The sequence below is a fragment of the Heliangelus exortis genome, chromosome 21 (genome assembly GCF_036169615.1).
Source record: "Heliangelus exortis chromosome 21, bHelExo1.hap1, whole genome shotgun sequence".
NCBI classification, from domain to species: domain Eukaryota; kingdom Metazoa; phylum Chordata; class Aves; order Apodiformes; family Trochilidae; genus Heliangelus; species Heliangelus exortis.
In genome coordinates this window covers 9,236,121-9,249,048 of record NC_092442.1, presented here as the reverse complement: position 1 = coordinate 9,249,048, position 12,928 = coordinate 9,236,121, and the positions used below count along the sequence as shown (strand labels likewise).

At 49.8% G+C, this 12,928-nt stretch overlaps 1 protein-coding gene across 1 annotated transcript; it reads right to left on the bottom strand.

The window, feature by feature from the left end:
* Nucleotides 1-2,757: 2,757 nt before the first annotated feature.
* On the bottom strand, nt 2,758-9,649 carry MRM1 (mitochondrial rRNA methyltransferase 1). Its single transcript, XM_071765022.1, has 5 exons — nt 8,722-9,649; nt 8,187-8,280; nt 6,894-7,014; nt 3,486-3,605; nt 2,758-3,363 (listed from the first exon to the last, which is right to left on the bottom strand). The coding sequence occupies exons 1-5, from the start codon at nt 9,495-9,497 to the stop codon at nt 3,314-3,316; spliced, it is 1,161 nt and encodes a 386-aa protein (XP_071621123.1). The 5' UTR covers nt 9,498-9,649; the 3' UTR covers nt 2,758-3,313.
* Nucleotides 9,650-12,928: the final 3,279 nt, after the last annotated feature.

The following is a 12,928-nucleotide window of genomic DNA, read 5'->3' as shown; positions in this document are numbered from 1 at the left end:
GAAATAACAAAATGTTTGGAAATGAAGGGAGGGATCTGGGGAAGCCTCCGCTGGGGAAGCCCCTGGCGGCACAGCCCCAGTGCTGGGAGAGGGAGAGGAGGGGAGGGGAAAAAGGGGAAAAAAAAAAAAGAAAAAAAAAAGTGCTGGCACATTTTAACATGTTGTAGCATATTTGTAAACATCGTTAATCACGGATTAGCAGATGGTAATGTTAATTGCACCTGTGGAAGTAACAAGACCTCAAGGTTGATTACATTTACAAACTGGGATAAGGATTCCCTGCTGCTGGTGAGGAAGGTGCTCCTGGGGCAGCAATTCCAGCACTGGGGAAGCCAGGACCAGTCCCAGGATCACACTGCTCCCTTCTGCTGTTGGTCCCACCTCAACCTTTGCAAAGACAAAAGGAGATTTCTCTGTCCCAAAGTCCTTCCAGCCTCAACAAACCTTGTCAGGATCCAGGTGGATTTGCTGGAACAGTGTGGGGTTTTTTTTTTTCATTTGTGTTGATGATCTGTCCACACAAGTGAAATCTGGGGTGTGAGCTGAGCATCTCTGGCAGCCAGTTCTCCCTGGAGTTGATTTTGGGGGAGGGATGAAAAGGTTTGTGTTCATCCTCATCTGAGGAGAAAAAGGCCAAGGTGTGGAGCGCATCTTCTGAACCGAGGAGGACAAATATTTTGCCACTGTGCTCAGAGACACTTTGATTATTTAAGAAATCATTTTGGAAGGGCAATTACTACATTTTAAAATCAATTTGGTAAATAAGCCTCTGAAAGGAATCCATGACAAGCAGCAGGGAGGGAAGAATTGACTTTCAAATTACACAGAAGCACTTTACTCATATCTAAATATCAAAGAGGCTGTATGTACAAACAGAAGTAATCAGGAAGCATGTTTTGATCTTGCTGATGTACACAAAAAATGACAATTAATGTCTGCCTTTATGATAGAAACCCAGGACTTTCTTACAGTTACATTACAGGGATGATTACAGTCAAAGCTTAAGGCTAAAAAATAATGAAAGACTATAAAAACTACATCTTAACATTTAAAAATACCCAGAAAATTAACTGCAGAAGCAGGCAATGATCCAATTAATGGACTGCATTTATTAGATCGTGGCAAATCAGACAGCACAAGGCTCCACCTCCAAGGTGTGAGGGTGCAGAGCACCTCGGGGCTCTCAGCCCAGAGCAGGATGGAGCTGGGGCTGAAGGAGAAACATCCCAAAGCTGTCCAGGTGATGGTGGAAGGTATCCCAGTGAAGCAAAGTAAGGCCAGAAGTTACCATGGAGGCAACCAGCAGAGAAGGGTTTCCTGCACCCACACTTCCCTGCATCACAGCTCCAAGCTAAAAAAGTCTGAGCAGCAGCCTCTAGCTGTGCACACAATTCCTGCCTCCTCCAGTTCAAGCCTCCTCCAACTCCCAGTAAGCCTGGTCTGATACTCCAGTGACAAACCAAGGTGCTTTGTGTATTCCAGCAGAGAAATGAGCAGAGGAGCTGGGATGGCTGCTGGAGTGACAGGGAAGTGACTGTGGGAACTTCCAGCCACCTCACTCCCCCCCTCAGCAGAGCTGCCATGGGCAACAAGGTTGTTCCAAAGCTTTTGGTAATAGTAAGGAAGTAAAATATCTACTCCAAGGTTACTCACCTGCCTCTTCCTTACAGAGGGGGGAGCTGGCTTGGCTAAGCACTGTCTGATGATACCTGGCTTTCTGGAGCACAAGCAAAGCCAGTGAGGTGCCTCCACTCCTAAAGTACTGCTCAAATAAATAGAAGGAGAAACTCCAGTTCCTATGAAATGTAAAAAAATACATACACTTAGCTACAGGTCAAGAATTGGTTTGATCCTGCTGCTTGAAAGGAAGGATTCTGTTAGCCCCAGGCACTGAATCCTTCCACTGAAAAATGAGCAAATCTGAGCCACGGGCCCCCTCTGCTGGGGCACCCACAGCAGCTCCCTGACCCCCAGCCTTTTTATTTCAGCAGCATTAAAAAAAAAAAAAAAAAAAAAAAAGGACACATTCAGCACACAAAACACAAGAGCTGTTGCCCCAGCAATGCACCAGTTCACTGCTATTCAGTGACCAGTGATCAGGCAGGAGTCCCACGTTTCAGAGGGGTTTGGGTTTTGTCCTTTTCCACAAAAAAAAGGATCCACAAAGCTAAGGATCCCAGCTAAGGATCTGTGCCACCATCACAGCCACAGGACTGAGTCCTCAGCATCTTGGAGGAGCTGCATCTTGGGCACCTGGAGTGCCCCCAGCCCTGCAGCACCCACAGGCCCTCCCAGGGACTCATGTGAAAGCCCTCCACATTCACTGACTGGTTTACAGACTTCATTTAGCTCAAAGGAAAGTCCTAATTAGTCACTCAGAGTGATTTACTTTTTCATTTGGAAGGGGAAGAAGGGAAAGACTAAGCTGAATTGTTTGACATTATCCCTAAAGGGCACTGTAAATTAAGTGTTAATGAGGAATCCTATGCAAGGGGCCACAGTAGCTAAATAAAATAATTAAGGTGCTAAGTGATAACATTCATTTGGTTCTCAATAACTTCACCAGCCTGGTTTTCAACTGGGATAGTTGCCAATGAAGCCATCCTCACCCCCTCCACACCCATCAGCAGGGACAGCAGTGGCCCAACACAGAAAGGAAACTTGGAAGAAGAGAAAAAACCACCTCATTCCCTTCCCCACTTGAAGGAAGTTCCACTAAGCCCCCTCTGGATTTACAAATGACACAGAAAGGATTGATTCCAGTCTACAGCCAACCTTTACCAAGCCTTTATTTCACCAGGCTGCTTTTTCTCCCACTACAGCAATATGGGAGAGAGAAACCACCTCACTGTGAAGAAATTGCTGCTGAGCAGTCCCAAGTCATACCTGGCTCCCACCAGCACCCTCTTGGCTGCTAAGGGGGTGGTGGGCACAGGGTGGGCACGGAGCATGGCTGCTCTTTCACCTCAGAACTGTTTCTCCCCTATAGCCTAAATTGTCTCCACAGTTCAAGCAATGTATAAAGTCCCCTCTGTGCAACAAGCACAAAGTTTGCAGCCATCACTGGGTGTTCTACTGCAAAACCAGAAGGGTTTGGCTGTCCAAGCTTTGTCTCCCTCTGAAGAGCTGGCGGGAGGTGTTACCTAGGATGTGCCTGACTTCAGAGTCAAGCCAGGGTTCTGGTGGTGTTGTGTACCAGCCAAGATGCAGCTCAGGTCAAGTGGGGCTCTCCCTGCAACTTGCAAGTGGAGGACCCTGGAGAGAGCAACTCTGGATCCACATGGAGAGAGCAGAGCCACAACAAGAAAAGGATTCAACCACCGTGGTGCTGCTTTTGGCTGCAGATGGAGTGCAGGAGAATACCTGGAAAGAAAGTAAAATAAACAAATCATTCAGTGGGCCTGAATGTTTGATTTTTATTAGTTTTTTTTTTTTAAACACAGACATTTGGGCTGCAAGGCCTTTGTGCTCAGAACCCTTTTTACCAGTGGCAACAGAGACGTTCAGCGACTCGATCCCGGGGTGCAGCGCCCGGCCGGGGGGTATGGCCAACATCCTGTGGCACAGGAGCTGTGTCTCCAGGGACAGTCCCTCCCCTTCACTGCCTGCAGGAGACACACACTGTTCAGCTCAGCTTGTAGCCACATCCCTTTTTCCCCTCCACAGTACAGTTTTCCTACTGCTCTCTCACGATTACACTCGCCCGGCCTCTGAGGAAACGAGAGCCAAGAACCAGCAGCACCTGCCCTGCCTTCCCTTCCCTTCCCTTCCCTTCCCTTCCCTTCCCTTCCCTTCCCGGCCCACTGAGGGGTTTTTTTTGAGGAATACCTCAGGAGCAGGCAGCCCACGTGCAGGAACAAGGCAGGGAGGAGGTGAGGGGCTGGATCTCCCCCAGCAAATCCCACATCCCTACTGACAGTGCTGGGCTCAGCCTTCCCAGCACAGGGCACCACCAGCTGGGTGCAGCTTGTGAATGCAGAGAGTTTAACCAGAGGCTTCAATTGATTAGTTGTTAAACCATCCAACAGCCCTGATATGTTTGGGCTGATACACTGGTGAAACAGAGTTGAAATCTATCCCAGGTCATTAGTAGTTGTTTGACTCACACTGTCACGATGGGAAATGGAAAAGGAGAGGCTTTAAACAATCCTGTGGGCAGACAAGTGAAAATGCAGAAGCCCAGAGACCTCCCAGCCTGCCTGGCTCCCCAAAGAATTGTTCCACATTCATTATTTAGAGCTACACAGACAGCTACACAGCTGCAAGAACACCCAGCTCATCTCAAAGATGTGCTCACCCCCTGACAAAGCAGGCTCAGCCTGCTGGAAGCCAAACATTCCCCCTCAACCTTAGCTCAGCCCCAGACTCACCCTGGGGTGGCACCAGGGACAGAGCTGCTGCCCAGGGGCTTCTGCCCCTTTGCCTGGGGGATCAGTGCTGTCACCAAGGCCCTGCTCAGCTGTAGGCACCTCCTCTACCACTGGAGACTCCGTAAAGCTGCTGCTTGCTTGAGTTGCCACAAAATTCTTGCTGTTGTTTATGCCCCAGCAGGTCCTGTCCCTCTGTTCTGACCTGTGTGACACTGCTCCAGCTGCACTAGGAAAGCTGTGTTAGCCCTCTCCTCCTCTTTGGTGGCCTGACCTAACAGGCAAGATGCATTTTGTGCAATGCTTTGGGTAATGCATCACCTTCCCACCTGAAATAAGCCACACTGGCTAAAGAAAACAGAACCCCCTCCTCTCCATCACCAGACTGTGGCTCTCTAGGGATGCTTCAAGAAAAAAAAAAAGCAAAAAAAAAAAAGCTTATCCTACTTTTTACTGATTGAACACAGAAAAGTTCTACAACTTACAGCCATGCTTCTCAAACCACACTCTCATGGGACTCTCCAACTGGGACAGCAGCTACTGCCAGAGGTGTGACAACTCCTGGAGCAATCCTCTCCTCTCTGATAAGGGTCTTATGGTTCCTAATAAAGGCAGCAATTTGCTTCCAGCTTTTACAAAGCTTTTTATGGCTCTGGCTGCTTAAAATAATTAGGAACCATAAATTCAGGGCAAAAAGACTTGCAGAGAGTGTGACACAAGGGAGGGAGTATTGACCTCATCAGATGAACTCCTGGTTTATACCAGTGGGGAAAAGACACTTCCTCCTTCACATCTTTGACTTCCCCCTCTCAGCTTTGGCTCTCCCTGACAGGCTGCAGAGACCAGAGCTTGGCTGAAATGATTCAACAGGTTTCCTGCCCCTCAACAACCCCACTTGCCAGTGCAGAAACACCTGTGCTGGCAGCTTGGAGAAATATCCAAACTGAGCACCACAGAAAAACCACCCAGCCCCGAGCTAAAGCCTGAGAGTGTAAGAACAAATAAATTAATCTGGAACTTTGGCTGAGGGCTCTGACTGCTCCTGCCCTGCTCCTGCTCACACAAAGCTCCCAGCCTGCTGCCCCTGCAGTGACTCCAGAGCAACGTGAAGCTGGGCCAGTCCAAGGCAGTGAGGATGCCAGGAGGGGGAATTCAGCTCTGCAGAGCACTCAGCTCACCAGGCTGCAGCCCCTGCAGTGCTAGGAGGGAGCTCACTCCTCCCATGCTGAATTATCTCTGCTGCTCCCTGCAGCTGGGCTACATATTCAGATCTAGGATGTTTCTCCCAACAACCCCAGCACCAGACAACTGTAATGTTCAATTTTCTTTTCAGTGAAGAGTTAGTGCTCAGCAGAGAGTTGAAATCATTACTGCTGCAAGGTCTGGGAGCTCTCCTCATGCATCTACCAATCAGCCTCCAATATCCCTTGACAAAAAGATACTTGGACTTTTTTTTTTCTTTTTCTTTTTTTTTTTCCTGGAGAAATCTCTCATAATTCAAGGTAATGACACCACTGTCACTTTCTCCCCCCTTCCATTCCCCATTGTCATGGTTTCTGGGATGCATTTCTCTGTGGTCCATCAGCAGGGCTGCCAGCCTCCCCTCCTCTCTCTCTTCACAATCCAGCTCCACACATCTTGCAGAGATGCCAGACTGGTGGCATTGTCTTGTCAGTATTTCCAGGAGTTCAATAAACATTTTAATTAAAAGGAATGTCTGCTGAGCCAAGAAAACAGCAGCACAGGGCAGGATTACAGCCCCTCCATGGCTCCTGGCCAGCCTGATGCTATTTCCAAGTGTAAAAGCTCAAACTCACCACAACACCCTCACTCCCTTTTTTTTCTCTTCACCTCCTGGGAGGCTGCACAGCCCCAAACTCTGCCCACAACCAACAGCCAGAAGACTCCTCTGCACCCATTGCTCAAGCAGTGCCCAGGGCTGGCAGGGAGGAGGCTACACCAGCTCCTGCCTTCTCCTGGGCACACAAATGCAGGCACTGAATGGGATCTCTGCCACCAAGCCCAAGTTTTGTGTTCAGAACATCCCCAGCAACAGCTTCTGATGAGCTTCCAGACCCGGGCATGGAGATACAGCCCTGTTTTTTTCAAGAGGAAACGTGACAGAGCAAAGACAAGGCACAGCTCACCATGACAGCCTCAGGGCAGCAAGAGGAAACAATCAGCTCCTGGAAAATCAGGCTGAGGGCTCTAGGACAGGATCAAAATCTCCTCACAACACACTGTGAAACACACAACCTGTCCTGACACTGAAATCTGCCATCTAGAGCCTCTGCAGCTGCTAAATTCCCTGTTCAGCCACACACACTGCTTGGGTTCCTGCAGCTATAGGGAGGATTCTTTGTTTCTCCTGGGTCCCCATTTCATTCTCAGCCAGATCATCCCAGAGCTTCTCTCCCAGCTGGGCTTTTCCAGCCCAAGAGATTTGCAAGTGGTTTGGGAGTGAAACACCACCCTGCTCCTTCCCTCCCACCTGCACCTCCAGCCCACAGCTCTCACTTGCAGTACCTATGACTACAATAAGGGGTTTCTCCCACTGAAATTCCAAGCAACTGATGACAGGAACATTTTCCACCTCCTCAGGCCTGCTGACCGTGCCCACCACTTCCCAGCCTTCTGCAGTTTTAGCCTAGAAAGAAAAAGGACACAAATGGTTAAAAAACCAGGCTTTGAAAGAATGTAACTCACCCCCTCACACACACTTTCCTTGCTTTCCATGGTTTCAGTTGACTTGACTTCTCAAAGGTTTTTTTTGGCATCCCTTGAATTTTTACCACCAGTCCTCCCAGTACCAGCACACAACTCTTCATTTCACACACACAAAAAAATAAAATAAACTCCTCCTGGTGTTTATTCCCCAACAAACAACTGAAAACTGAAAAAGCACTTTGAGTTTTATTGGGTTTTTTTCCCATACAACAGTTCTAGGAAGGTTTTTGCCAAGAAAAGAGTAGAGATGGACAAATTAGCATAAAACTAATCCACAGTGGAAGTTCCCAAGTGCAGACTCAGCCACCAGAAGCCCACAGTACCACTTGCAAACACAAGTGGATGTTTTCAAGCTCAAGATGCCAAAACTCAGCTGCTACAAAAGGCAGGGCACTCCACACAGTGCTGTGCACAGCAACAGAACCACCCTTCCCTCCTGCACATGCATGAAAAGAGCCTTTATTATTTCTCTTGGAAATCCATTTTAAAACTGTAAGAGCAGGTGCTTCTTGCCAGCTTCATTTCCTGCCAAGCTGGCACTTTTTTCACAATATTATGTCAAATTTACCCTGCCAAGGGCAAAAAAATGCAATGCCAAGGGTTAGGCCAGAGTCTAACCTGGGTCCTATTAAACAATGGCTAAAATGTTAATAATTCAAATAGTAACCAAGTGACTCCTCCTGCTGTTTCAATGAAATATCAATTTATTTTATGGATAGAAAAAAACCCAAACTATCCATATAAAAAAACCAACAACTATCTCTGGTCCCCATGGAGAGAAAGGGAGAGACAGATCCTGTCGTACCCAGCTGGCAGCCCGGGCATGGACACTGTGTTATCCTGCTGTCTCCCAGGAAAAAAAGGAGCTTCCAAACACGGAGCTGTTCCCCGACCCGATGGATCGGGACAGTGAGTGCCCCTGAGAGGCGGTGCAACAGCACAGACACCCGGCAGGAAGCAGGAATGCAGAGCTCAGGGCAGAGCTCTCCTCCAGGGCCTCCTCTCTGATCAACACAGGCAATATCTGAGGTTTCTTGAAAAGAAACGAAAAAAAAAAAACTCAAAAAACAAACGAACCATGGCTCATTCTACCTTCAAAAAGCTCTGGAGGTCATCTGTGCTGTAGACATCAAAGACTTCCATAGTTCCAGAGCTGGCTTTGCTCACTGTTGGAGTCAAGGGGCAACTGCAGGGGAAAAAGAAAGGAAAAGTGCTATACATGAGAGCAAAAACAGCAATCCAGGAGAGTTTTTGTTTCTGTATTTATTTTCCTTGCTTCTGCAACACAATTCAGTCCATTCAGACCTTGCTCTCTATATGGATGTGTTCTCCTATGGAGAGGAGGTGGGCTCAGAATTTACCTCAGAGCTCACAGCTGAACCACAAAATGGGTTAAAACAAAAAATCCCCAGGGAAGTTCTTTGCTAGGCTGGAACACCACGTCCTGCAGGAGGCTGCAGAGCCCAGCACAAAGCAGAAGACAGAATTCAGCTTAAAGCTAGAAAGCTCAGCTCAGTGCTAGAAAGGCCTCTAAAGAAGCTGTCAAGCAACACAGGCTGGAAGCAGCCTTGGGAGCCAGCAGGAAAAGGAAGAGAAAAGCTGCAGGAGCAGCTAACCAAGGCCATACCTGTTCCTCTGGCTTGTCACCACTCTGTCCACCCCCAGGAAATAGGCAGAACGCAGCAGAGCCCCCAGGTTCATGGGGTCCTGGATCTGCTCCAGCACCAGCCAAACCAGCTCTCTGCTGGGATTCTTCAGCTCAGGCTTTTCAGCTTCCTCCAAACTCTTGAAACGGAGAGGGGAGGCTTCCAAACAAACCCCCTGGTGGACCTGACCCCTGCAAAGAGCATCCAGCTCTCTCCTGCTGACCTCCAGCACCGGGACCCCTCTGGCCGTGGCCTGAAGGACAAACTCACTCCTAACCAGGGGCTGGGAGCCTCTGCTCTGCTTGAGGAACAACCTGAACAGGTCCCTCCTCGACTGGGAGAGGGCCAGGGAGCACGGCGCGATCCCAAACAAGATCTCGGAGCCTTTCGTACTGCCGACAACCAGAGGCTTCTGCTCCAGCCTCTTCCTCACCCTGGAGCAGTCTCCCTCTCGCCAGCTCCACGATTCCCTCGCAGCCGGCCTGGGGTTCCTCTCGTACCCTTTGTGCCAGAGGGCTGGGCGGCTCCGCGGGCCCGGGGAGCTCGGGGGGGAGCGGGTCAGGGCCCGAGGACCCCCCCGGGGGGCTGCTGAGGGGAGCTGCCCACCAGCCCCCCTCTCCGGGCCCGGCTTCTCCTCATCCTCCCCCGCAGCTGCCGGAGCGCGGGAGGCGGAGCGGTACCTCAGCCCCTCACCCCACCACAGCCCGGGGGAGACCCCCCAGGCACACCGGACCCCGGCCCTCAGCACCCGCTCCATCCGGGCCGCTCTGAGGCGGCAGAAAACACCGGCGGCTGCCCGCGGGACGGCTCTGGGCCGCCGGTTGGGGTGGGGAGAGGCCCCAGCGTGAGGGGAACACGGAGCTGAGCTCCGGAGACAGCGGGGATCGGCGGGCAGGCCTCGGCAGCCACCGCCGTGTGGCGGCACCACCGAGACGCAGGAAGGGGACAGAGGGAGCCGCGCCCCGCCTCGCAGCGCCGCCTGGCGGGCGGGCGGAGGCAGCGCCGGGCGCTGCTCTCGGTCCCGGTGCTGGTGCCGGTGCCGGTGCCGGTGCCGGGGGGGGGGGGAACGGAACCGCTTCGGGTCTCAGCTCCCCCCCCTTGGTCATTCCATTGGCAGGAATGGGGCTTCCTGCCCCGGGTTGGTGCAGCTCCGAGGCGGGGAAAGGGTTAAACACACAGACTTCCCCCTCCCCGTCCCCGGACTCCGGGGGATCGGGCATCCCGCAGAGCGCGGGGCTTTTAAAGCCCATTTAAAATATTAAAATAAATTAAAATTAATGAATTAATAAATAAAATAAATTAATTAAAGCATGCTTGAGCCGCAGTTACCCCAGGCACAGGGTGACCCCCCCGGGGTGCTCAGCTCTAACACCCCCGGAGGATGCAAAGTGTCCCAACAGCACCGGATCGCTGGAAATGCCCAAGATTCCAGCCTGGAAATGCCCAAGATTCCAGCCTGGAAACATCCCGGGCTCTGGAATTGCAATGGGCATCTCCAAAGAGGGGCCCTGACCCCCTGGAAGTTCCTCCCATGCTGCTCTGGTAATTAGGGGGGGTTTATAGCCCCCTGCTAATTGCAGAGCTGGAGAGGGAAGGGGCAAAGCAGGGAACCGGGATATTCACACCAAGAGGGTTCAGATTTCCAGGGATTTATCCCTCCTGTGTGGGCTCTGGGGGAACAAACCACCAGAATGTTATTTTGAGAGGGTTTTGCATAGAGTAGCTGAAGTGTTTCAGTTCTTTTTTTATAGACTTTGGGGCTGGAGCATCGAGAAGTTCCATCAGGCTTCAAAAATAGAACGGAATTGCTGCTCAGAGATGGAGTGAAATCCTGTTTGTCCTGCTCCTGCCCAGAGCCCAACTGCTCGTGGTTCCTGCCCCCTGAAAAAATGAGACCTGAGATAAGGCCCCTGAGATCACATCAGCTGCCAGGTAAAATTTCTGTACTTCAGCAACCCTGATAACACAGCTGATGATACTCACTCTATACAAGAAAAGCACAAGGATAGGGAAAAAAAAAAAACAATTTAATTCACTTTAATGCTCTCTACCTGTTCACAAGGTACCCAAAATATGCCTCAAACCCAGCAGTGGCAGCCAGCTCAGCTATTCATTATTTATTCCAAAAAAAACTTGTATTTTAACAGCAACCCTGAGCTCAGGGCAGTGCCTCTGCACTTGGACAAGCTGCCAGGGGGCTGGGGAACAAAACCAGGTTTTTTTTCTCATGAAGATCCAAACCCACAGGTTTCTGTCTGAACCCCTCACACAGGAAAAGTTTTAGCTGCAAACAGGAAAAAGGATTTTGCAACACACACACAAATAAAAAACAACCCTGCAGCTTGCACAACAGAAGAACCACAGTGTGCCTCTCTTTTTATTCTTTATTTTACAGCTCACAAATAGAAACCTACTGATCAGTTACACAGTTTGGGGTTTTGAATACCTCAAGGCCGTGCTGCCAGTCCCAGCTCATCCCAGAAAAGGGGCTGGAGGTGCCACCAGGTGCCAAACAACCCCCACCAAACCCCTTCCTGGGCCACATCTCACAGAGGGGGTTAAGAGGCAGCAGGAATTGTCCCCTGAAAACACGTTCAGAATAGAAAAATACTCAGGGTACCATTTTCAAGGTTATTTATAGACTTGCAGATGTTATAAATGTTCTTGGGAGAAAAAAAAGCAAGGAAAAAAAACCAATCCACAAAACAAACTTGCAGGTCAGCCAGGTTGTATTTGCAGGGAGCAGCTCCCCAGACTGGGCCCTTCTCAAGGCCACACAAACTCAGCAGTTCTCTCCCAAACCTCCTTTTACAGACCTGAGATAAGTTTGGTCCCTCCTCAGCCATCCATTTCCACACAACAGTGGCTGCCAGCTCAGAGGTTTTCACCACTGCTACTCACATCCCTGCTCTTTTCTTCTTTTTTTTTTTTTTTCTGCTCAGAATTTCTCCACTATTTTGATTTTTTTTTTTTTCTTCTAACTCCTAGTTCAAGCATCTTCTCTAAAAAAAAAGATGGCACCCAGCACTGAGTTTGGACAAGCTGCTGCAAAAGAAATTCTACAAGAAAACACCAATTTTCACATCACATCTCTCTGAACATCATTATAAAAAAAGCTCAGGGGTGCTGGAGCCTTCCTGAGCCTGGTGCCTCCCCACTGAAGGTCCCAGTGGCCTCAGGAAGGTGATGAGGGTGACAGTGGTGTGAGGCATCAATTTCACCCCCAGGGAGTGGGAAGGCCAAAAAAAAGTCTCCTGCAGAGACAAGGCTGTGTGTACCTGTCAGTAGGAACTAGTGCCAGATGAGGAATGGCCAGAGCACACCATGAGCATGTATATATAAAAAACCCAACCAAAACAACATCAAAAACCAGAACAAACCAAACCAAACCAAAAAAAAAAAGGGCAAATTGCCTTTGTTCTGCCATGACAAAGGGATGTTTTACCAGTTTTCTCCTTGTATCCTTCTAGGGTTGCTCACCTTTGGCACAAGGAACTCTACAGGTCACAAGATTTAATTAATAATAATAATAATAATAATAATAATAATAATACTTCATATCAACCCTCTGCACTGACACAGCGCTCCTCAGACTCAAAAGTGCTTTACAAAAGTTTGTGAGTCCTCACAACACCCCTGTGAGGTAGGTAAGTATTATTATCCCCATTTTACAGATGGGGAAACTGAGGCAGGGAGGTAAAGTCACTTGCCCAAGGCTTCACAGGGAGCTGAAACTCAGGATACAGCAGCCCAGTTCTGCTCCCCCATCCAGTGGTGGAACACATCACCTCCCACAGAGCTTTACTGGTGTCAGCAGAACAATCCAGCCCAAAATTCCCTGTTCCCAGTCCTCTGGCCATACCCCCAGCTCAGCTCCCAGACAGCCCAGAGCACTGCAGGACTCAGCCTGCAGACTTAAGGCAACGTCTCCATCACCAGCTCCAGGGCTCTGCAGCCCCTGAGCACCACACAGATGGGTGCAAGAGCCTTAAAACAACCCAAGTGGCCCTGCAGCTGCCAGCTTTGAGCCTGGATGGCTTTTCCTTGGATAAAGAAGACATCCAGAGCAGGACAATGGGGCTGCAGGACTGGTACAAGATCTGAACCAGACCTTTTACCTTCTGCTTTGGAGGGAAATGTCCCTGCTGATCCCTTCTCAGTTTGGGCACCTTCAGTTCTCTCTCTCTC